The 26155-nt window shown below is 41.2% G+C and overlaps 1 protein-coding gene across 2 annotated transcripts; it reads right to left on the reverse strand.

Moving 5' to 3' along the window:
• Nucleotides 1–2385: 2385 nt before the first annotated feature.
• LOC117811702 (transmembrane protein 87A-like) lies at nt 2386–22502 on the reverse strand. 2 transcript variants are annotated; one of them, XM_034682131.1, is made up of 19 exons: nt 22251–22502; nt 19802–19862; nt 19626–19717; nt 19411–19545; nt 19269–19322; nt 18799–18967; nt 17969–18030; nt 17080–17263; nt 16884–16983; nt 15707–15800; nt 14119–14190; nt 13102–13210; nt 12961–13019; nt 12768–12871; nt 6835–6908; nt 5757–5827; nt 5568–5620; nt 5439–5469; nt 2386–4132 (listed from the first exon to the last, which is right to left on the reverse strand). In XM_034682131.1, exons 1-19 carry the CDS (start codon nt 22398–22400, stop codon nt 4091–4093), a joined length of 1716 nt encoding a protein of 571 aa, XP_034538022.1. In that variant the 5' UTR covers nt 22401–22502; the 3' UTR covers nt 2386–4090. The 2 variants fall into 2 exon arrangements, with proteins under 2 accessions (XP_034538022.1, XP_034538021.1); XM_034682130.1 differs by lacking the exon at nt 14119–14190 and adding an exon at nt 14517–14588.
• Nucleotides 22503–26155: the final 3653 nt, after the last annotated feature.

The following is a 26155-nucleotide window of genomic DNA, read 5'->3' on the forward strand; positions in this document are numbered from 1 at the left end:
ACTCCCAGGTTGAAAGGGTCTCACATACAGAAACATGCAGCTGTGGAAGTCTCAGGTGAGCTGCCCTGGTTGTGACTGTGTTGTAGTTTAATCTGACATATTTGTATATTCCATGCACTCCTCCTAAAATAACTTTAAACGTGTCTCCCAGCATCATCCGTGAGTTCATCAGAAACTCTTCAACATATAAATCTCCATTCTATCAGACAGGAGCCACGTGTTTCCTGCTGCGCTCCTCCAGAATGAAAGGTATTCTGGAGGAATTTACTCTCCTTTCATGATCCAGGAGAGAGGGGAGAGGTCGTCTGTGGATCAGCTTTCATACGTTTGGAAGAAATCCAGAAGTATGTGAGAGCTGAGGGGAGCAGAGAGGAGCAGAGAGGAGCTGAGAGGAGCAGAGAGGAGCTGAGGGGAGCAGAGAGGAGCTGAGAGGAGCAGAGAGGAGCTGAGAGGAGCAGAGAGGAGCTGAGAGGAGCTGAGAGGAGCTGAGAGGAGCAGAGAGGAGCAGAGAGGAGCAGAGAGGAGCAGAGAGGAGCTGAGAGGAGCTGAGGGGAGCAGAGAGGAGCTGAGGGGAGCAGAGAGGAGCAGAGAGGAGCTGAGGGGAGCAGAGAGGAGCAGAGAGGAGCAGAGGGGAGCAGAGGGGAGCAGAGAGGAGCAGAGAGGAGCTGAGAGGAGCAGAGAGGAGCAGAGAGGAGCTGAGGGGAGCAGAGAGGAGCAGAGAGGAGCAGAGAGGAGCTGAGAGGAGCAGAGAGGAGCAGAGAGGAGCTGAGAGGAGCAGAGAGGAGCTGAGAGGAGCTGAGGGGAGCAGAGAGGAGCAGAGAGGAGCAGAGAGGAGCTGAGGGGAGCAGAGAGGAGCAGAGAGGAGCTGAGAGGAGCTGAGAGGAGCAGAGAGGAGCTGAGAGGAGCTGAGGGGAGCAGAGAGGAGCAGAGAGGAGCAGAGAGGAGCTGAGAGGAGCTGAGGGGAGCAGAGAGGAGCAGAGAGGAGCAGAGAGGAGCTGAGAGGAGCAGAGAGGAGCTGAGGGGAGCAGAGAGGAGCTGAGGGGAGCAGAGAGGAGCAGAGAGGAGCAGAGAGGAGCTGAGGGGAGCAGAGAGGAGCTGAGGGGAGCTGAGGGGAGCTGAGAGGAGCAGAGAGGAGCTGAGAGGAGCAGAGAGGAGCTGAGAGGAGCTGAGAGGAGCAGAGAGGAGCTGAGAGGAGCAGAGAGGAGCAGAGAGGAGCTGAGAGGAGCAGAGAGGAGCAGAGAGGAGCAGAGAGGAGCTGAGGGGAGCTGAGAGGAGCAGAGAGGAGCAGAGAGGAGCTGAGGGGAGCAGAGAGGAGCTGAGAGGAGCAGAGAGGAGCAGAGAGGAGCTGAGGGGAGCAGAGAGGAGCTGAGGGGAGCTGAGAGGAGCAGAGAGGAGCTGAGGGGAGCTGAGAGGAGGTCCCTGGAATCTGCTCTCACAGGCTGTAACAGTGACACGTTCATGTCTGATATGAATATAAGACACAGTTTGATGTTTTCAGCTTTAAAACATGACTGATGGCTCCACATGAGAACAGCTGAGGCTGGAGGTCGGTCTGATGTTAAAGTGTCAGAGGAGAACTGGGGCGCTCCCTCCCTCTCTCTCAGAGAGTAAGACCCTCCTCTTCCATGAACTGATCCTCACTGTTTTAATGATTTAGTCTCATTTAATCAAACTGTTCTACAAGCACTGATGATAAATGATATCTCAGACTGCAGCTCAGTTTGTCAGTAGTGATCTATAAAATGGAGATCCAGTTATATGTAGGCCGTGTCTGATTAAAGTGGCTCAGCTTGTGAACTTTGACCTGCAGAGGACTGAAGGCTGGTGGTGCTAGCTCTGCTAACTATAGACACATTGAACAAACATCTTTAACATCATGAATGCAGACTCTGCTGTCCTGTGTGTCAAATAAAGGATGCTCAGTTTTGACTGTTGTCTGTTCCCTCACCTTTAGACGGGTCAGATAGTCTGGGAGTCAGACTTTAAGGACATTAGTCTCTCTGGAACATTTCCAGTTTGAATATAACACCAAAGGCTTTGAGGACAGGGTAACAGGATAACTCTGAATCTTGTAATTCAGCTCCAACATCAGTTTGTTCTCCTTAAAAGAACTTGTAAAGCCATGACAAATACAATGTGTTGTTTCTGGACTTCATGCTGGTTCCGCCCTCCAAGTCACGAGCCTATTAACTGCTAATGGTTCCTGTTCCTTCAGAATCTGGGCTGGTTCCCTCTGTGTTTGTTCAGCTCTGCATTTCATTATCCTGCATGATGTTCTTCACAAAGAGCCATTCATTCCCCACTTTGTTCTCCTGTTACCTCTTCCACTTGGTATTTGCAGGACGCTCTAAAAGGAAACAGATTTGAACTGATGGAACAGAGCGGTCAACATATTCAAATGGACTTTTATTTTCAAATGAATACCGGAAATCAGATTTCAAACATTTGTCTGTGTTCATGTTTTTCTGAGTGCAGAGAGAAGAACACTGCTGGTATGAAAAGTTCAAGCCCAGATCTTCATGACACAAAGAGAGAGAGTCATATAATCCAGACTCCTCTCCTCCACCTGTGGAATTATGAAATAACAGGAATCAGCCAAAACCCATCTGTCCAAATAAACAGAGGTCCACTGCAGGTGTCTGCAGGCTTACATAACAGGACAGCGTGCCATCAGAAGCACGGTTACTCCAGGTTTCCCCGACCAAAGGAGGGAACAGAGACCATAAATACCCTGGTGATTAGCGTGTGCTGTTGCTAACCACATGACATTACTGGAGACGACACACAGAGAGAAGAAGAGTCTCTCCTCTGACACCACACAGACAGAAAACACCAGGTCGGCCATCTTTAAAGAACTGAAAACAAACATTAAGACTCGTTTAAAAACTGCTGTAAGGTGTCTGTGAGAAGAACGCAGCAACTCTATCATCAAATCAAGAATCAGTGATGTGTCCAGATAGTTTTAGGGTCCAATGCATGAAGAAAAAAATGGAAGCACACATTGTAAACACACTAAAAGAGTAAACATGGGTGAACACACACTTACACAACTTATAAGTACACTTAAACCCCAAATAAATAATGACTTATTAACTCTACATTAACAGACGGACAATATATTGCTCCTTATTTCATAAGACACCAAACCTGTCCACCCACACACACACACACAGTAGATTCAAAAACCCCAAATTTACACCCACAAACTTTCTGACATTTCACTTTAAAATGTACAAAATCACGTGTTTGTGCTTCATCGCTCTGACGCACATTCACTCACACAATACTGAGGATGAGGAGTGGATTCAATCAGGGACATGAATCAGACCTATTAATCCTTACTGACCTGAACAGGTTCAGACTCAAACAGGAACCACTCGGAGGCACAGCTTTGATCCTCAAAGTGCAGAAGAGCGAATGTGCTAATCAGAGTAAAAGAGTTTCAACGTTTCCTCGTCTCAGGGTTTTAAAGACGGGATCGGGATGAAACTACAGGTTAACTTCACTACTGTATACTGGTGAGGAACAACATGTTCTAAGGAGTGTTGAAATCTTATCTCTCCTCTTTCTTCAGGTCCTAAAAATATCTTTGATAATTCATCCTTTGAGTAATCACCTCAGAGAGAGAGAACTCCTCATTTCTTATCTCTTCATAAATAAAATCTTATTACAAGCAAACACTCCAAACACACTCTGAGTGTTTGTTCATGCATGAAGGAGACCCTCTGTTCTTCATCCTCTGATTAAAGAAAGTCAAATGGACAGGACAGAAATAAATACAGCACTTGATAAAAAAAGGAACGTTCTCTTTGGAAAGAAAGGCTCAAAGTGATCGGATCAGGGGAACAGTTGGTCAGTGAAAAGACTTCTTCTCTCACAGAGTCTGTGGCTCTGAAGAACACATGAGGAAATAAGCAGTAGTCCTCCTAAACTGTGGTCTGCTCCACCCGGCCAAGTATCAACAGGACATGAAGGAGGGTCCACTGAAACCTCTAATGGCACACCGTCACCACCACTCATCTGGAAATCCTGGAGCAGACTGCGGCCGAGTCAAGAGTCCGTTTCAGCCCAGGTCTGGAGACGGTCCGCCTCACTCCAGCTTTGACATCTCGTACTTGGTCGTCATGATTTCCTGTAAATGATATGGAGATATAAAGTTTACATGTTGTCCTCTCTCTACTTTAATATTGATCCTTCTCTCCTGCTGTTACGTATCTTTAAATGTGTTTGATTGAGTGAATTAAATGTGTCTTTGAGGATCTCTCAGTTTGCATTGGTTCTGTCACCTCAGCAGACAAAGAGTACGTCTCATGTTCTCCTGGTTGTGTCGTGTGCTTGTGTAAATCTGACCCTGTGTGTGTCTGTGTCTCTCACTTTCCTCTGTGTGCTATAAGCTCATGTTGTCTGACAGACCGGCAGCAGAGGTTTCAGACATTAAAGACAGTCACTCAGGCCGGTTCATCTCAGCCTCCCCTCTACATCAGTTCCATTAATGCGACCACTTTTCAAACTGTGGGACAGATTTCTGTTATTGGCTGGAAACTGGATTAAAGATAAACCACCAAGTTGTTCAGGGTCCTCCCTCATGGAAGGATCCCTGTGGTTCTGAGGGGTCATGAGAGGTACTTCACTGACATGTGGTCTCCTGTGTTCAGGTATTTACCTGAAGAACTGATTAACTTTTGATGAGGAGACAAAACTACTTAAAATGTCCAAACCTGCAGAGAGCTAATCAATAAGCATCCTCCTCCCTTTTATTGTGTCTCTATTATCAACAGAGATTAGCTAGCTTAGCCTTTTGTTATCAGAGATTATATTAGCTTGGACTTGGTATGCAAAAAAAGTATTACAATGGCAATATGCATGACGGTCTGGTGGCTGGGTTTTCCTTGTTTGGAATGTACGATGGCAGTGTTTTATTGATTTTATCTATTTTATTTATTTTATCTTATTTTTTATTTCATTTTATTTTATTTTATTTTACTTTATTTATTTTACTTTATTTTATTTTATTAATTTAGGATAGAATATTATAGGCACTTTATTGTCATTGCAAAAAGAGATACAACAAATCTTCCTTTGGCAGCATTTCCATACAGCAGTTTTCAATCCATCAATACATACAATTCAAAAAGTACTACAAATATTTACCTATATAAAAATATAAAATCTAATGTATGTATTTTATCTTATTTTTCTTTCTTTCTTCTCATTCTAATGTAAATGTCTTTATATAATCCACTCTTAAAGCTCTATTTGAAATGTGTAAGGTGAATGATTTAATTTAATCTCTTCTGTTTGTGGAAAAAACAAAAAACAATAAAACTGTTTAAAAAAAAGAAGTCTCTGAAATGAAAGGAGGCTTGTGTTGCTCTGGGTCAGGGATGTGATCTCTTGTGTGTGAATCCTCTTTAATAGATGATGAAAGTAGTTCATACCTCGTCTGAGTCCAGCAGGACGGGTAGAGCTCTGCAGGAACAAACCAGAGTGATGTTAAAGTCAAACTGAAGTGAAGAAAACTAAATCACTTTCTGGAGTTTGTAATAAGAGCGTAACAGGATGCTTACACATCAGTCAGAGAGCTAGGAATGTTATCTTCCACCCACTTCAAGTCATCATCCTGCAGAAGAAGAAGAAGAGTTTTTAAAAAGTCAACACTGCCATCTGCTGAAAACAGAGACACTCAAACAGAGCAGTCTATAAATGATGATCTTCACAGGAGGACTGAAAACAAAGTGAGCAGCAGAGAGACTGACCGGGTTCGGCTCTGGAGGCCTCACTGAACCATTCGTCTCACTTTTGGTCGACCTCAACTTAATGCCATCAGCTGTGAGTCAAAACAAACAAACAAACATGTGAGTCAAAACAAACAAACAAACATGTGAGTCAAAACAAACAAACAAACATGTGAGACAAAACAAACAAACAAACATGTGAGTCAAAACAAACAAACAAACAAACATGTGAGTCAAAACAAACAAACATATGAGTCAAAACAAACAAACAAACATGTGAGTCAAAACAAACAAACAAACAAACATGTGAGTCAAAACAAACAAACAAACAAACAAACATGTGAGTCAAAACAAACAAACAAACAAACATGTGAGACAAAACAAACAAACAAACATGTGAGACAAAACAAACAAACAAACATGTGAGTCAAAACAAACAAACAAACATGTGAGTCAAAACAAACAAACAAACAAACATGTGAGTCAAAACAAACAAACAAACATGTGAGACAAAACAAACAAACAAACAAACATGAGTCAAAACAAACAAACATGTGAGTCAAAACAAACAAACAAACATGTGAGTCAAAACAAACAAACAAACAAACATGTGAGACAAAACAAACAAACAAACATGTGAGACAAAACAAACAAACATGTGAGTCAAAACAAACAAACATGTGAGTCAAAACAAACAAACAAACAAACATGAGTCAAAACAAACAAACAAACATGTGAGACAAAACAAACAAACAAACATGTGAGACAAAACAAACAAACAAACATGTGAGTCAAAACAAACAAACAAACATGTGAGTCAAAACAAACAAACAAACATGTGAGACAAAACAAACAAACAAACATGTGAGTCAAAACAAACAAACAAACAAACATGTGAGACAAAACAAACAAACAAACAAACATGTGAGACAAAACAAACAAACAAACATGTGAGTCAAAACAAACAAACAAACAAACATGTGAGACAAAACAAACAAACAAACATGTGAGACATAATGAAGGGAAAATAGATCAATGATTAGACGTCACAACACTGGCAGGATTCTAGAGACGTGACGCTGCAGGGTCGTTACCGTACCGATGTTTGCAGAGGCGGTGAACTCCTCGATCTCCTCATCGTCTGAGTCATCGATGAGAGGTGTGAACGCATACCTGAGCACAGAGACAACACATTACAACACATTACTACACATTACAACACATTACTACACATTACTACACATTACTACACATTACTACACATTACTACACATTACTACACATTACAACACATTACTACACATTACTACACACTACTACACATTACTACACATTACTACACATTACTACACATTACAACACATTACTACACATTACTACACATTACTAACAAAGAGAGGGATTATAGAAGAAGTTAACAGTCCTGTGTTTGAGAGCAAAAGTTCTTTTAACTAGACCAGAGAGGAGTTCTTCTTCTTTACCTCCACATGTTTCAACTACAAACTTCCTGCAGTCTTCTTCAGAAGTGTCACGTGTTCTTTAGGGTCATTTGGACTAAGAGTTCCGGGGTCTTTTAGCCCCCAGGACTATTTACCCTGAACTAAAAGGTTCCTGGTCCCCCATTGTTGTCTGCATTTGGACCACGGGCTGAAGTCCCGGGCAGATTATGTAAATCAGGCCAGAGACGTATGGAGGAAAAAACAGTAAATGTTTCATTCTTTCATTCCTTCTTTCTTTCCTTTCTTTCTTTCTTTCCTTTCTTTCTTTTATTCCTTGTTCCTTTTATTCCTCCCTTTTCTCTTTCTTTCATTCATTTGTCCTTTCCTTCTTTCTTTCATTCCTTCTTTATTTCATTCCTTCCTTCTTTATTTCTCTCTTGTATTGCTTCCTTCTCTTTCTTTCATTAATTTTTCCTTTCTTTCTTTCCTTCCTTCCTTTCTTTCTTTCCCATTCATCACAGATGACACCATAGAAGCAGACGGACAGGCAGGTATCATTATGAGCAACACAACAGTTAGCCTGTTAGCATGAAGAGACTCAGCTGGTCTGTTTTAGATGGTGCTATATTTCATCACAGATGGATTCACTGAATCAACACGTGAGAGGAGATAAGCACGAGTAGCAAAGACGTTTCAACACGGCTTTAAAATCCTTTTGAACTCAAAAAGCCGTGATCGCAGAGATCGCCCGGTGTTTTGGTTTAAACAGCGACCCTGTTAACTGGAGACTCTCAGCCGGATGCATCCCTCATTAACGTTGACAAAAAATTGACAAAAAAAAAAAAAAAATGCGAATTTTTATTTTACAAAGAAACATTTAAAGAAAAGAATTTTTGCAAAAAAATTTTGGAAAATTTTTTTTTGAAAAAAAAAGTTTTGACAAAAAAACATTTGACTAAAAATTTGATCCAGAGCCTGTTGAAAGAATTAATTTTCCTCAAATTTGAAATTTTGCTCCAAAAGCAGAAAAACCTGCTCCTTCGGTTATAAACATGGAAAAAGCAAAGAATGAATCAACACAACAGTTAGCCTGTTAGCATGAAGAGACTCAGCTGGTCTGTTTTAGATGGTGCTATATTTCATCACAGATGGATTCACTGAATCAACACGTGAGAGGAGATAAGCACGAGTAGCAAAGACGTTTCAACACGGCTTTAAAATCCTTTTGAACTCAAAAAGCCGTGATCGCAGAGATCGGCCGGTGTTTTGGTTTAAACAGCGACCCTGTTAACTGGAGACTCTCAGCCGGATGCATCCCCCATAAACTTTGACAAAAAAATTTGAAAAAAAAAAAATTTACAAAAATAATTTTACTAAAAAGAAATTTACAAAAAGAAAATTTTGAAAAAAAAAAAATTTTGAAAAAAAAAAGGTTTGACAAAAAAAATGTGAAAAAATGTTTTTGAAAAAAAATTTGATCCAGAGCCTGTCGAAAAAATTAATTTTCCTCAAATTTGAAATTTTGCTCCAAGAGCAGAAAAACCTGCTCCTGCGGTTATAAACATGGAAAAAGCAAAGAATGAATCAACACAACAGTTAGCCTGTTAGCATGAAGAGACTCAGCTGGTCTGTTTTAGATGGTGCTATATTTCATCACAGATGGATTCACTGAATCAACACGTGAGAGGAGATAAGCGCGAGTAGCAAAGACGTTTCAACACGGCTTTAAAATCCTTTTGAACTCAAAAAGCCGTGATCGCAGAGATCGGCCGGTGTTTTGGTTTAAACAGCGACCCTGTTAACTGGAGACTCTCAGCCGGATGCATCCCTCATAAACGTTGACAAAAAATTGACCCAAAATAAAATTGACAAATTTTTTTTTTTGAAAAAACATTTTCTTCTGAAAAAACATTTTTGAAAAAAAAAGTTTTGACAGAAAAAGATTTGACAAAAAAAATTTGACAAAAAAATTTTGACAAAAAAATTTTGACAAAAAAATTTTGACAAAAAAAAATTGACAAAAAAGTTGATCCAGAGCCTGTCGAAAAAATTAACTTTCCTCAAATTTGAAATTTTGCTCCAAAAGCAGAAAAACCTGCGCCTTTGGTTATAAACATGGAAAAAGCAAAGAACGAATCAACACAACAGTCAGCCTGTTAGCATGAAGAGACTCAGCTGGTCTGTTTTAGATGGTGCTATATTTCATCACAGATGGATTCACTGAATCAACACGTGAGAGGAGATAAGCGCGAGTAGCAAAGACGTTTCAACACGGCTTTAAAATCCTTTTGAACTCAAAAAGCCGTGATCGCAGAGATCGGCCGGTGTTTTGGTTTAAACAGCGACCCTGTTAACTGGAGACTCTCAGCCGGATGCATCCCTCATTAACGTTGACAAAAAATTGACAAAAAAAAAAAAAAATGCGAATTTTTATTTTACAAAGAAACATTTAAAGAAAAGAATTTTTGCAAAAAATTTTGGAAAATTTTTTTTTGAAAAAAAAGTTTTGACAAAAAAACATTTGACTAAAAATTTGATCCAGAGCCTGTTGAAAGAATTAATTTTCCTCAAATTTGAAATTTTGCTCCAAAAGCAGAAAAACCTGCTCCTTCGGTTATAAACATGGAAAAAGCAAAGAATGAATCAACACAACAGTTAGCCTGTTAGCATGAAGAGACTCAGCTGGTCTGTTTTAGATGGTGCTATATTTCATCACAGATGGATTCACTGAATCAACACGTGAGAGGAGATAAGCGCGAGTAGCAAAGACGTTTCAACACGGCTTTAAAATCCTTTTGAACTCAAAAAGCCGTGATCGCAGAGATCGGCCGGTGTTTTGGTTTAAACAGCGACCCTGTTAACTGGAGACTCTCAGCCGGATGCATCCCCCATAAACTTTGACAAAAAAATTTGAAAAAAAAAAAATTTACAAAAATAATTTTACTAAAAAGAAATTTACAAAAAGAAAATTTTGAAAAAAAAAAAAATTTTGAAAAAAAAAAGGTTTGACAAAAAAAATGTGAAAAAATGTTTTTGAAAAAAAAATTGATCCAGAGCCTGTCGAAAAAATTAACTTTCCTCAAATTTGAAATTTTGCTCCAAAAGCAGAAAAACCTGCTCCTGCGGTTATAAACATGTAAAAAGCAAAGAATGAATCAACACAACAGTTAGCCTGTTAGCATGAAGAGACTCAGCTGGTCTGTTTTAGATGGTGCTATATTTCATCACAGATGGATTCACTGAATCAACACGTGAGAGGAGATAAGCGCGAGTAGCAAAGACGTTTCAACACGGCTTTAAAATCCTTTTGAACTCAAAAAGCCGTGATCGCAGAGATCGGACGGTGTTTTGGTTTAAACGGCGACCCTGTTAACTGGAGACTCTCAGCCGGATGCATCCCTCATAAACGTTGACAAAAAATTGACAAAAAAAAAAAAAATTGCGAATTTTTTTTTTACATAGAAACATTTAAAGAAAAGAATTTTTGCAAAAAAATTTTGGAAAATTTTTTTTTGAAAAAAAAAGTTTTGACAAAAAAAATTTGACAAAAAAGTTGATCCAGAGCCTGTCGAAAAAAATTATTTTCCTCAAATTTGAAATTTTGCTCCAAAAGCAGAAAAACCTGCTCCTTCGGTTATAAACATGGAAAAAGCAAAGAATGAATCAACACAACAGTTAGCCTGTTAGCATGAAGAGACTCAGCTGGTCTGTTTTAGATGGTGCTATATTTCATCACAGATGGATTCACTGAATCAACACGTGAGAGGAGATAAGCGCGAGTAGCAAAGACGTTTCAACACGGCTTTAAAATCCTTTCGAACTCAAAAAGCCGTGATCGCAGAGATCGGCCGGTGTTTTGGTTTAAACAGCGACCCTGTTAACTGGAGACTCTCAGCCGGATGCATCCCTCATAAACGTTGACAAAAAATTGACAAACATTTTTTTTTGAAAAAAATAATTTTACTAAAAAGATATGTACAAAGAAAATTTTGATAAAAAAAATTTGAAAATTTTTTTTTTGAAAAAAAAGGTTTGACAAAAAAAAAATGTGAAAAAAATTTTTTGACAAAAATTTGATCCAGAGCCTGTCGAAAAAATGTATTTTCCTCAAATCTGAAATTTTGCTCCAAAAGCAGAAAAACCTGCGCCTTTGGTTATAAACATGGAAAAAGCAAAGAACGAATCAACACAACAGTTAGCCTGTTAGCATGAAGAGACTCAGCTGGTCTGTTTTAGATGGTGCTATATTTCATCACAGATGGATTCACTGAATCAACACGTGAGAGGAGATAAGCGCGAGTAGCAAAGACGTTTCATCACATCTTTAAAATCCTTTTGAACTCAAAAAGCCGTGATCGCAGAGATCGGCCGGTGTTTTGGTTTAAACAGTGACCATGTTAACTGGAGACTCTCAGCCGGATGCATCCCCCATAAACGTTGACAAAAAATTGACAAAAAAAAAAAATTATTGCGAATTTTTTTTTACAAAGAAACATTTAAAGAAAAAAAAATTTGCAAAAAATTTTTGGAATTTTTTTTTTGAAAAAAAAAGTTTTTACAAAAAAATTTTGATCCAGAGCCTGTCGAAAAAATTAATTTTCCTCAAATTTGAAATTTTGCTCCAAAAGCAGAAAAACCTGCTCCTGCGGTTATAAACATGTAAAAAGCAAAGAATGAATCAACACAACAGTTAGCCTGTTAGCATGAAGAGACTCAGCTGGTCTGTTTTAGATGGTGCTATATTTCATCACAGATGGATTCACTGAATCAACACGTGAGAGGAGATAAGCGCGAGTAGCAAAGACGTTTCAACACGGCTTTAAAATCCTTTTGAACTCAAAAAGCCGTGATCGCAGAGATCGGCCGGTGTTTTGGTTTAAACAGCGACCCTGTTAACTGGAGACTCTCAGCCGGATGCATCCCTCAAACATTGACAAAAAATTGACCCAAAAAAATAATTGACAATTTTTTTTTTTTGAAAAAACATTTTCTTTTCAAAAGAAAATGTTTTTTCCCAAAAAAATGTTTTTTCAAAAAAAAAATTTTGTCAATTCTTTTTTTGGTCAATTTTATGCATCCCTCATAAACGTCTTTAGACCATCATTAAATATCTGATGAGGATATTTTGAAATCTTAATAAAAACTAAACTAGTTTGCATTCCCAGGAACTCCCTCTGTGTTTCAACAGCTGTGTAAACTCCACAAACACTGACACGTTCAGCTGAAGGTCTCCAGTTTACAGGGTCACTTTTCAAACCGGAACACCGGGAGGAGAGACGCATTCACGGTGGGCTGAGAGAAGACTACTGTTACAAGCTGCTAAATCAAGAGAATCACAGCTTCTTCTTTTGAAAAGTACACACACATACAAAAAAGACAGAACAAATAAAAACTAATGAAAGAAAGAGAAATCAAGAGAATCACAGATGTGTGTGATGTTATTGTGGACGGAGGGAGGAATAAAAACACTGAGGTTAATCTACCAATCAGACACGTTCAGCATTGCAGGCCCCGCCCCCTGAAAGTCCTTTGAAAAGTACTACCCCCCTAGCAGGGGCTTTTTATCAGGTAGGACGACCTGTGTTCTGGTTACCTCTGGTTATTGGCAGACGGTCTCCACAGGAACATGATGACAAACAGAATGACGGAGAACAAGAACCTCCAGAAAGCGTCCTCCACCCACAGCTCGATCCAGTCCTGATCAGACAGAAGGGGTCCAATCACTCATCAACAGATCCATCATGAATCATAAACACACTGAAGAGGAGGATGGAAACCATACTCACAGACTGGCAGTCTGCTAGGCGGAACTTTTTTGCTATCCAACCCATGAAGATGATGGACGCTGAAGGAGAGAGGAAGAGGTTGAGGGAAACACTGAGCAGTAAGGTATCGTATGTCTGAATCAGTGAAGGAGTTCAACTCACCAATAACTGCAAATATGAGCGTGTTGGTAAAGTGTCTGTACAGAGACAGCTTCACAGGGTTTCTCCTCAGCTTCAGAGTCTTGATGGTTTGTGCCAGGCTGACAAAGATGTTCACAGCAGTCAAGGTAAACATGACACAGAGACGATGGATATCCCTCATTACAGGATGCTATCAGGAGCTTAATGTGAGGAAGCAGCACATTCTCTGAGGTCTGATCTGATCTGACAGAGAGGAGGATGGAAACAGAGACTGGCTGCAACCTGCTGCAGAGGGAAACTGAAGCTTAAGTCTTCACATGACTTGACATGGAGGAGGAAGTCTAATCTTCAGCAATAACTGGAGGGGCTAAATGCTGAATAAGTTCGATTCAACATTACTTTAAGTGTCTCCTTTTCTCCAGTAATCAGCCCCATGTTGCCTCCTCATATCAAACCCTCTTAGGTGAGAATATAAAGCCTGCACACACAGAGGTGTAGCCAGAGAACGGCAGGTGAATTTAGAATAGATCTACAGGTGCATTGAAAGCTGGGTCTGGGTGTAATGTTCCTCTCAGCTGTGAAAGAGCATCAAAGTGGGAACTATTCCTTTAATGACTCTGAGCAGTTTCAGATGATTCTGAGAGAGTGCAAAATCCAAACTCTGATTGAATGAATCTTAAAGAGCATCACATGTAATTATGAATGAGATGAAATGCAAATCAAATGCTTTTGCAAAAGCAGATCAACACCGCCAAATAAAAGCAACAAAGCAAAACATGAGTGATTGAAGAGGGAAGGAGCAGGAGGGTGTTTAGATCAGTTTAACCATGGACCTGATGCTAACAGAGCTCTCATGACTTTAAGAGGAGGAGCAATGATTCATGTAGCGTTCACTGGAGATGCTTTTCTGTGCTTTCTAACTGGGAGAGGAATAACAGCTGCAGATAAACCTCCACCGGGTTAACTGGGCTCATGTGAAGCAGGTGAGGAGCAGAGGGGAACCACACAGGGAAAGGTTGTAGGTGCACAAAAGGATATCCACCAGCATAGAGAGGAGTCAAGCAGAGCCAGGGGAATGTTGGCCAGCAGGGCCAAGTCAGAGTCTTTCGCCTAAAAAGGGAGGACAGAGCGGGAACCAGAGGATCCAAGGAGGGAGGAGGAGGAACCAGAGGATCCAAGGAGGGAGGAGGAGGAACCAGAGGATCCAAGGAGGGAGGAGGAGGAGGAGGAGAAATCACAGAGAGGATGGGAGATCAAAAAGCAGCGAGGGCAGTAAAATATAGAACCATCCACCAAAGTGCAAAGAAGAAATGATCAGACTCATAACAGGGAAGAACATTCAGAACACTGTAAATCATATAATGAGTGTTATGACTCTATGAAGCTGTAAAAGTTATTGATTATCGATGCCTCTCAGTCGATCTCTGGAAGGATATGAACCAGATGGCACAAGAGTCGAGCACGGCCAGAACAATGGCTGTAATGAGACCGGGGCCGTTGTCTCGACCCTTCAGTTTGTCCCAAAACAAAGAGAGTCACAGAGAGGGTCAGTTTGACTTCACAACACAGATAGAGGTTCAAACATCAGGTTAGAACAGCTGTGAACAGGTCTTCATGAGTCCAAACTCACAGGTCAACACTCTGAGAGACTCTGGGGTTTTATTTTTGAGTCCCTTTTGTCTTAATTTCACACATGACCGTGTTTCTCCTGAGATATCACAGGTCTGAAGAATGAATCTGCAGCTAAAAATATGAATCATGTTCAAAACTAAAACCATGTTTTACAAAGTGATTCTATTTTCTGCTGTTATCTGATTTGTTACTGTGATGTGAGCTGCTGAAATGTTTCTGTTTGGCATCTCCCCAAAGAAAAAAAATCACAGTTTATCCTTTCACTTTTATAATCTGATCCAGAGTCAGTCTCAACATCAAGCACATTAAACACAGAGTGCTGAAGACTGAGACCCGACCTAGCTGATCAGGGGATCAATTTAAATATCAACCTGAACCTGTGTGTGCTACAAGCCTGATCCCAGGTCCTGATCAAGGCCATGGAAGATCTCTTTTATATTCTGTATAAGGGACAGTTTGATCCACCAGGCGGTCAGGATGCTGAACTCTCTCCCTGTTTTGTCCCCTCTTCCCATAGTGCCCCCTTCACAGACTTAACCCAGTCACTAACCCCCCCCCCCCAAATCAACACTGAGGTCTGTCATCCTCAGGACTGAAACACACACTCACTTTGATTTTAAATTGCACTATAGTAAAGTTTTTTCACTGTTTTAAACTGTATTTTATTATTTTTATTAGCTCACTCTTTTTAATTTGAGCTTATCTTTTTCTAGCCTTCCTTTGTGTATCAGTTGTTGTCGTTGCTAGGGTCTGAGAGAGAGTGTAATATCAAACCCTCAGTATGTCTGCTGCATACTGCAGTTTATCTGACAATAAAGAAGACTGACTTTTGTTTTACTTTGTAAATTGGCAGCATTTTTAAATTTGCTGATTTTTTTTTAGTGTTTCTTTAAGTCAAAGTGTATCATTGATATCTTAGATCCTGTGGAGAGGTTAAAGGAGCTCTTCTAATCTCTGACATCACTTTAAAACATGGACAGCAAGAGAGACTCACCCCGGTTATCCTCAGGACGCCTTCGATGCTCGCAAAGGAAAAGTAGAGGACGCCGAGCCCCACGACTCTGTGCATCACCGTCCCCAGACGAGGTCTGAAAGAAACACACAGTGAAATTAAAGATATTCATTCTGAAGAAACTGAAATGATTGTTTTTGGAGGAAGAAAGGTTAAAGGTCACTGCTCAGCTCCAATCTGCACAGATGAAATGTTCAAACCAAGCCAGAAACCTTGGTGTAGTCTTAGACTCAGACCTTCATTTCAGCAGCCACATGAAGACCATTACAAAGTCCGCCTACTATCACCTTAAGAATATATCAAGGGTTAAAGGACTCATGTCTCAGCAGGATGCAGAAAAACTCCTCCATGCATTTATCTTTAGCAGACTAGACTACTGTAACGGGGTCTTTACAGGACTCCCTAAAGTCCATCAGAGGACTGCAGCTCATACAGAATGCTGCTGCTCGAGTCCTAACAAGGACCAACAAAGTAGACCACATCAGTCCAGATCTTAGATCTCTACACTGGCTTCCTGTCTGTCAGAGAATAGACTTTAAAATCCTGCTGATGGTTTATAAAGACCTGAATGGTTTAGGCTGATCTGCTGCTACTGTATGAACCATCTGGACCTCTGAGGTCCTCAGGTACTGGTCTGCTTTCAGTCCCTAGAGTCAGAAGGAAACATGGTGAAGCAGCGTTTAGTCATTATGCTCCACATATCTGGAACACACTCCCTGAAAGCTGCAGGTCTGCTCCAACTCTCACCTCTTTAAATCAAAGACTAAGACCTTTTTATTTAACACTGCCTTCCTATCTTAGATTATTTTAACTCACTTTAAATTAACATTTTAATGTTATATATATTACTATTTTTTCTTTTCTGTTTTATCTTATTTGTCATTTTAATTATGTTCTTTTATGCCTGTCTGAATGTTTCCAATGCTTTTATGTTTTAATGTAAAGCACATTGAGTTGCCCTCATGTATGAAATGCACTATACAAATAAAGCTGCCTTGCCTTGCCTTGCCTTGCCTTGCCTTGCCTTGCCTTGCCTTGCCTTGCCTTGCCTTGCCTTGCCTTGCCTTGCCTTGCCTTGCCTTGCCTTGCCTTGCCTTGCCTTGCCTTGCCTTGCCTTGCCTTTTAAATGATAGAAAAGGAGACTCATAGGCTGACATACTTAACGATGCCATAACCAAGGCTGACGATGATGACCAGCAATCGAGCCAAAGTCCTCTTCAGGGCAGAGACCAGCTCCGCGAAGATCAACAAGCCCGTCGCTGAAGGGGAGAGTGGAAGGAGAACATCACGTCCAAACCCAATCCTTAACTGTATCACGTGAAAATCTGTCGTCACGGTGACGGTTAAACACTCACAAGCAGCGCCCACAGAGTTGGTGTTTTCATACTCGGCACAGAAGACGGCCTTCTCCACCATCCCCAGGAAAATGACCCCCGCGATCCAGAACTGGATCCGCAGCAGGTCCTTCCAGTAGCAGGCGGCCCACAGGAACCACAGCAGGGCGTAGAGGATGTACACGATGCACATCACCATGTAGAACTACAGACAGGGAGGAGGAGGAGGAGTTATCAGGGGCATGAGGAGGTATTTATGAATCCATCAGTCTGTACTCTTCAGTTTGTTTCATGGGAAAGAGGATCGTTTCTGCAGAGACAGATATTTTGTGTTTTCTCTAACTTTAAAACACTGGGATCCACAGACTGTATACTTCTACACTTCCACAGTGGAATAAAACATCTGATATCATCAACAATCAAAAGACCTGATTATCAAAGACGGAGTGTTATGGTCATTTTCAGGCTTTGTATTGTCCCTCTGATAGCTCTGTAGTAGCTTTACATGATATACAGCTTTTTAAAAAGGTCTGTGGTTTTACTGCAACAAGAGATCTGTCTACTCGTTCTTGTTGAGAGAAATAAACATGTGTACGCCGTCAGGTGTCAGCCGGGAGCGAGACCGGGTCATAATCAGTCCATGGGCAGAAAGGCTCAGACGGCTCTGAGGATGCTGCTCTGCAAACATACTGACTAGCATTCCCAGCAGTCTGTTGGCTTTGAATCCAAAGGAGGGGAAATGTCCTGATAGCTGAGTGTAATATGAGACCACAGGATGTTTGTGTGTTTCGAGTAAGTTCTTCACAATCAATTAATCGATTACATCCCTACATCCAACATTTTAACTTAACATGTTTGTAAATCAATCCCTTAATAATGATAATAACACTTCTTTAAGTCATCAACTTACAATCATGAGAGGCCATTCTGTGATAGAGATGTATCCATGGCTGCCCTTCATCACCACGTTAACTGGAAGAAGGACAAAAGACACATGAAGGAAAAACAGACTTGTAAAGCAGCACACCGGGTCAGGGACAGCAGTTAGGATGCTTTAAGGATGTCTCCTGTCTTACACAGGACTTCCACCGGATCCATGTCTGGTCTGACTCTGATCCGCTGCGGTCCAGCTCCATGCTCTCTCGTCCATCAACACCTACCGGTTGTGTTTTCAGACCGCAGCACAGAGCTGGACCTCCGGACAGCTGGAGTCATGTGACCGAGGTTTCCTCCTCCTCCTCCACCTCCTCCTCCTCTCCTCATCCATGTTGTCTTTCTGGTCCTCTGAAAACCTCTGACCTGTTGACTCCAGGCCTGGCTGGGCTCATCATGACTTTGGTTTGTTGTTGTAGTTAAGTGAAATACGATCTGGTGATAACACAGAGTGTTTTATTCTGAAAATTAACCGGATGTTTTCATTTGGTTTTGGTGAAACCTGACTTCCTGTCCCGCTCCATCTGCTCTGTTGAGATTGATGCGTCGTGCTCCGGCATCCAGGAACAAATAGAAGTCTTGCGTCTCTGATCCGGAGGACTCTGACCTGCCGGATCAGATACACAGCCGGAACGCAACGGAGCGGATCCAGTGGAAGTTAACACATTGACTAGAATAGATATCAGATCTGGAGCTGAGACGGATCAGAGACGGACCGGACACGGATCTGGTGTAATTTGTGAGGCTGAACACATATGACCATGTCTGTTTTGAGTGCAGTCCAGAATCAGTCAGAAACCCTCTCACCTGTCAGGTTCCAGTTGGCGTCCGGTTTACTGGACACGATTTTAACCACCAGCAGGTAAGGCCCGTCCTTCCATGTCGTCGCGATGACGTTGTCTTTGATATTTAAACTGCTGTTCTTCACTGAGCTGTCGGCGTACTCCTCAGTGATCCACTTTCTGTCATTTTCATCCTGAGGAAGAACACAAATAATGCAGATCATTGAAACATGCATGAACAGAACTTAAAGACACTGATCTCCAGGGACAGTGAAATCAAATCGTGGGCCACCCTGTGTGCTGGTAGTGCAGAGGTATGGACAACAGGGTCAGCAGCATGTCCTGTCAAAACTCCAATATCATTCAAAATAATCACAGTAAGATATTCTCTCAGGATTATATCTTACTGTGATTATTTTGAATGGTATTGATGATATATATCCTCAGGCCTGGTTATAACATGTGGTGGATTTATGAGTCTTTATATTCCCTCACCGGAACATCTCCCTCCACAGGTGGAGTGACTGCGCGTGGTTCTGCCTTTGCTTTCTGAAAACAAACAAAGTGATTAAATGTTTGCGTCAGTAAAGATGATTTCTCTCAGTGTGAGGACACTTTGAGGATATCACAAACTCACTTTGAACATTGGGAACGAGCGCAGGCCGTTGTTGCATGTTATGGGACTGTGTTTGTGTTCGATGTACTCTCCTTGTCCGAGGGGGTTCGGGTCCAGGCTCTCCCCCCGACTTAAAGGTGTCCTCTCGTACATTTCCTGCAATTCAGTCACAATTCAGCACTCTTAAAAGATCCACCCCCTGATGATCGACGTGACTCCAAAGCGTCTGAGCTCACCTCTATATTGTTGAACTCGTTGTGGCAGGGGTAATATTTTAACATCCAGTGAACAGTGAAGGTCACATTCTCAGGACAGCCGAACGACACCACTGAGAGACAGAGACAGGGAACACGATGAGCAGACAGACGGACAGAGGAGGCGTCCTTCATGATTCATCTTCATGCCTTCTTACCTTTGAACTGAATGTCAGTGTCTGTATACATCGATTTCCTCAGCAGCAGCGGCCTGGAGGTCTGAGGGACAGAGAAACAGGGTGTGAGAGGGTGTGATGTAGGATACTTTCTCTGATCAATCAAGACATCATCAGTCTAGTGATGTGATTTATCAAGAAACCAGGATCCTGGCTCTGACGTTAGCATCCCTCTGGACTCAAACCTGATCAACACTTTCTGTCCCACTGGAGAGGAAACAGACCGGACAAGACTACACTGTTCACCTCAATCTACAGTGCACTTTAGTGAGAAACCACCTGAGTGAGCTGGTTCCCTGCTCGTCATACTGTCCTAGTGTGAGACCTCCTGAACCCTCCATCTTCACACCCTTTAGCTTCAGTCTGCAGATCAAACCCTTCAATCAGAAACTTTGATATCATCTTCTTCAGGTGTGAGTGTCTCTCTCTGACTCTGGCTCTCACTTAACACTGAAACCAGATCCAGAGGCAGACAGCAGAGGAGGGAATTTGAAGCTTCTCAGTGCTTGAATTATTGATCAAGGATTTGTAATCCTCCTTCAATGAAGTCTGAAGCCACGTCTCCACACGTCACCTTCTCCAGGAGTCAATCTGACTGTTCTTAAATTATACAGTGGAATAACTTTGAAGAAATAAATCCCATAAAGTAGAGAAATCTGACCTTTCTTAATATTGACATTATTATTTCATTTAAATTACAAAGGCTTGAACGGCTGTATCAGTCATACTGGATGCATGCATTAGGGACACAATATCTTTCTAGGATTGATTTTTTTTCCCTCTTTTTAAGAAAAATCACAATTTGGTCCCAGTTTGTTCTGGTGGGTTTTTATTTATTCTTATTTATACATTTAATTTATTCCATTTTATTTATGTATCTATTATTTCCTTTAATTTTTTTAATTTATGTATTACTTTTATTTATATATGTATTTATTTTATTATTTATGAATGTATTATTTATATTTTATTTTATCTATGTATTATTCTTTATTTATGAATGTATGTATTTATTCTATTTAACTTTCTTTATGTATTTCTTATTGAATGTTATCTACCGATGTATTTTTTTTATTATGTTTTATGTATTATTTTAATTATTTTTTGTATTTTATTTTATTTAATTATATATTATTTTATGTGTGAGTGCATTTATGTCTGAATCTCCTAACTTAAATGTGTCTGCAGCTGTTTGGCCATTTAACCTACTTATACTGCTAATGTGATTATAATGTGCACTATTTATTATTTTTCTAAAATCTGAATAAAAAGATTTGAGAAAAGTCACAATTTAAACTCTGAGCTCACATGGAAAAAAGAGCGTCCCCCAAAACAAACTGACGCCTTAAAAAGACCCTCATTTGGAAAGAATATTTTCATTGTTTTATACCAGAAAATCATATTTTTATTATGATTCTTCAACATTTCTACACTGCAGCAAATATAACTCTTTAAATCTGTTGGTTTTCAAGCAGTCAGAATTTTATTTATGATCTATTCCTGAAGCTATTTTACACCAGGAAGGTTTTATGATGCACTGATTACATTTTTATTATTATTTATATGTTTTTTTCTGACCTAATTTAACATTTAAGGAGATTATTCCCTCTTTGAGATTAATGCATGACTAATTATAGAATACTGGTTCTTTTATTATTAGATTATATGTTGTTTATTGGAATTACATGCAAGTAATGTGTGACAACTTTATCTATCTTTAGGTGATCTGCTGTTTCTCCAGTAATCCTGCAGTTCAAGAGTTAAAACTGAACAACAACAGACTGTAGGTGTGTCTCTGTTTCTACAACAACATGATGTTTACACACTGTTAATACAGAATAACATGACACAGGGAGGAAACCTGAGGTCCAACTGAAACCAGGAGACTCAGGGTTCAATCAGGAGAAGGTCTAAGGAGAGGGTCTAAGGAGAAGGTCTAAGGAGAAGGTCTAAGGAGAAGGTCTAAGGAGAGGTCTTATGAGAAGGTCTAAGGAGAAGGTCTAAGGAGAGGGTCTAAGGAGAAGGTCTAAGGAGAAGGTCTAAGGAGAAGGTCTAAGGAGAGGTCTAAGGAGAAGGTCTAAGGAGAGGTCTAAGGAGAAGGTCTAAGGAGAGGGTCTTAAGAGGAAGGATCTGTCTCGGAGGCTAATTAGCAGAGAGTCTTAAGCCAGCTGTTTGACAAGCTAGTTAGTTAGCAAGCGGCTAACCTATTCCTCAGAGGCTAACTGCTACAAAGCTAACAGCACAGTCTCCCCCTTCACCCAGTGTATCTGCATGTATATATCACATAGAGTGATGTATAGTTAACTTGAAGCTTAAAGCAGGTAACAGGACTGTCACCACACTCCGGGGGAAACAAGGCTAATGTGGCTGATGCTAGCTAGCCGGTGCGGCAGTTCGCCGGTGCGTTAAGCGTTTCCTGCGCGTTACTCACATTAACAAGAGGGAGCTTCCAAAGCCCGGGCTCTGGAGCAGCAACGACTGCTTCCACGGTGCTGAGTAAGACCACAACGAGGATCCCCCATGGATAGAAAACTCCTGTGGTCGGACAGCTCCACGTCCCCATCCTGACTGCCGCAGCCATGTTCGTTGTAGGCGTCAACGCTCCGCTGTAGGGGGCGCCGCGTCAACGCTCCCCTGTAGGCGTCGCCGCGACGCTGCCAGTAGAGGAGACCGGGAGCGGTGCGGCGCGGTTTGCCGTCTCTATTTTAAATAGTCAAATTAAATGAACATTTATGAAGGAGATGTTTGTTTATTTATAAAGTTTACAAATAATAATTAATGTTCAGCAACTTCTTTATTTATTTATTTATTTATTTATTTATTTATTTATTATTATTATTATTATTATTATTATTATAATTATTATTATTATTATTATTATTAATATTATCGTTCCTCTTCTTCTTCTTCTTCTTCTTCTTCTTCTTATTATTAATATTAATATTAATATTAATATTAATATTATTATTGTATATATCATGTTCTTAACCTTGCATATTGATTGTAGGGTGGGTTTTAGGGTCAGGCTGGGGTTGGGGGGCTCTTATATATATTTTTTTTTTATTTGGTCTGTTATTATGTACAGGGTTAGGGTTATGATTAGGGTTAGGGTTATGATTAGGATTAGGATTAGGGTTAGGGTTAGGGTTAGGGTTAGGGTTATGATTAGGGTTAGGGTTAGGGTTAGGGTTAGGGTTATGATTAGGGTTAGGGTTAGGGTTATGATTAGGGTTAGGGTTATGATTAGGGTTAGGGTTAGGGTTAGGGTTAGGGTAATGATTAGGGTTAGGGTTATGATTAGGGTTTGGGTTAGGGTTATGATTAGGGTTAGGGTTATGATTAGGGTTAGGGTAATGATTAGGGTTAGGGTAATGATTAGGGTTAGGGTTATGATTAGGGTTAGGGTTAGGGTTAGGGTTAGGGAAAGGGTTATGATTAGGGTTAGGGTTAGGGTTATGATTAGGGTTAGGGTTAGGGTTAGGGTTAGGATTAGGATTAGGGTTAGGGTTAGGGTTAGGGTTAGGGTTAGGGTTATGATTAGGGTTAGGGTTAGGGTTATGATTAGGGTTAGGGTTATGATTAGGGTTAGGGTTAGGGTTAGGGTTAGGGTAATGATTAGGGTTAGGGTTATGATTAGGGTTTGGGTTAGGGTTATGATTAGGGTTAGGGTTATGATTAGGGTTAGGGTAATGATTAGGGTTAGGGTAATGATTAGGGTTAGGGTTATGATTAGGGTTAGGGTTAGGGTTAGGGTTAGGGAAAGGGTTATGATTAGGGTTAGGGTTAGGGTTATGATTAGGGTTAGGGTTATGATTAAGGTTAGGGTTATGATTAGGGTTAGGGTAATGATTAGGGTTAGGGTTAGGGTTATGATTAGGGTTAGGGTTATGATTAGGGTTAGGGTTATGATTAGGGTTAGGGTTATGATTAGGATTAGGGTTAGGTTAGGGTTATGATTAGGGTTAGGGTTATGATTAGGGTTAGGGTTAGGATTAGGATTAGGGTTAGGGTTAGGGATAGGGTTAGGGTTAGGGTTAGGATTAGGGATAGGGTTAGGGTTAGGATTAGGATTAGGGTTAGGGTTAGGATTATGATTAGGGTTATGATTAGGGTTAGGGTTAGGGTTATGATTAGGGTAAGGGTTAGGGTTAGGGTTATGATTAGGGTTAGGGTTAGGGTTATGATTAGGGTTAGGGTTAGGGTTAGGGTTATGATTAGGGTTAGGGTTATGATTAGGGTTAGGGTTAGGATTAGGGATAGGGATAGGGTTAGGATTAGGATTAGGGTTAGGGTTAGGGTTATGATTAGGGTTAGGGTTAGGGTTAGGGTTATGAATAAGGTTAGGGTTAGGATTATGATTAGGGTTATGATTAGGGTTAGGGTTATGATTAGGGTTAGGGTTAGGATTAGGGATAGGTTAGGGTTAGGATTAGGATTAGGGTTAGGGTTAGGGATAGGGTTAGGGTTAGGGTTAGGATTAGGGATAGGGTTAGGGTTAGGATTAGGATTAGGGTTAGGGTTAGGGTTAGGGTTATGATTAGGGTTAGGGTTAGGGTTAGGGATAGGGTTAGGGTTAGGGTTAGGATTAGGGATAGGGTTAGGGTTAGGATTAGGATTAGGGTTAGGGTTAGGGTTAGGGTTATGATTAGGGTTAGGGTTAGGGTTAGGGTTAGGGTTAGGATTAGGATTAGGGTTAGGGTTAGGGATAGGGTTAGGGTTAGGGTTAGGGTTAGGGTTAGGATTAGGATTAGGGTTAGGGTTGGGGATAGGGTTAGGGATAGGGTTAGGGTTAGGATTAGGATTAGGGTTAGGGTTAGGGTTAGGGTTAGGGTTAGGGATAGGGTTAGGGTTAGGGTTAGGGTTAGTATTAGGGTTAGGGTTAGGGTTAGGGTTAGGGATAGGGTTAGGATTAGGATTAGGGTTAGGGTTGGGGTTAGGATTAGGGTTAGGGTTAGGGTTAGGGTTAGGATTAGGGTTAGGGTTAGGGATAGGGTTGGGGTTAGGATTAGGGTTAGGGTTAGGGTTAGGGTTAGGGTTAGGGATAGGGTTGGGGTTAGGATTAGGGTTAGGGTTAGGGTTAGGGTTAGGATTAGGGTTAGGGTTAGGGTTAGGGTTAGGGTTAGGGTTAGGGTTAGGATTAGGGTTAGGGTTAGAGTTAGGATTAGGGTTAGGGTTAGGGTTGGGGTTAGGGATAGGGTTGGGGGATTAGGATTTAGGGTATAAACTTTTCCACAAAACTGAACCAGAACCAAACTCAAGCAAACAGAAACAGAACCGAACCAGGACCAAACCAGAACCGAACCAGAACTGAACCCAAGCAAAAAGAACCAGAACCGAACCAGAACAGAACCAGAACCGATCCAGAACCGAAGCAGAACCGAACCAGGACCGAACCAGAACCGAACCAGAACCGAACCGAACCAGAACCGAACCAGAACCGAACCAGGACCGAACCAGAACCGAACCAGAACAGAACCAGAACCGATCCAGAACCGAACCAGAACCGAACCAGAACCGAACCAGAACCGAACCAGGACCGAACCAGAGCCGAACCCGAACCAGACCCCAAGCGAACCGAACCAGAAGCGAACCAGAGCAAAACCAGAACCAAACCAGAACTGATCAGGAACCGAACCAGAACCGAACCAGAACCGAACCAGAACCGATCAGGAACCGAACCAGAACCGAACCAGAGCCAAACCAGAACCGAACTCAAGCAAAAAGAACCAGAACCGAACCAGAACCGAACAGGAACTAACTCAAGCAGACAGAACCAAACTGGATCAAACATCATTAATGTCCTCAGCTTGGATGGTCTGATCCGGTTTCTCCTCTCAGTGAGTATTTGCCCGGTCTTTGAGAAGAACCCTAACCCTAACCCTCTCAGAAGGAACAGATGAAGCCAAGTGATTGGCCGCATGGCCGCCATGCTGACCAATCAAAACAAAGTTCTGCTGTGAGCAGAGCTGGGGCTGAGCACTGAGAGAGCTAAGCAGGGACCGGAACTAACTGGTTCTGATTCACTATAAAGCATCGACTGTCACAGTCCCAGCTTTTCATCATGACACATCACTACTGTATCTACACACCAGGAAATACTGTAAGTCTAGAGTTACAGTGCATTCATAGTTTATATTGCAGTCTACAGATTCTAGTGACAAACATCTCTTCATTAATAATTCTTCATGTCTGTTTTGTTGTTTCTGTGCTTACTCTCTGGAATAAGACTCATTGATGCCACAGTTTTGGAAAAGCTCCTGTATACTCACTCAAAGTAAGGTCACCTGTGTATCACCTTTTTCAGAGCAGATCTGTTCTCCAGGATTATGTAGCTGC

This window comes from Notolabrus celidotus, chromosome 4 (genome assembly GCF_009762535.1).
Source record: "Notolabrus celidotus isolate fNotCel1 chromosome 4, fNotCel1.pri, whole genome shotgun sequence".
NCBI lineage: Eukaryota > Metazoa > Chordata > Actinopteri > Labriformes > Labridae > Notolabrus > Notolabrus celidotus.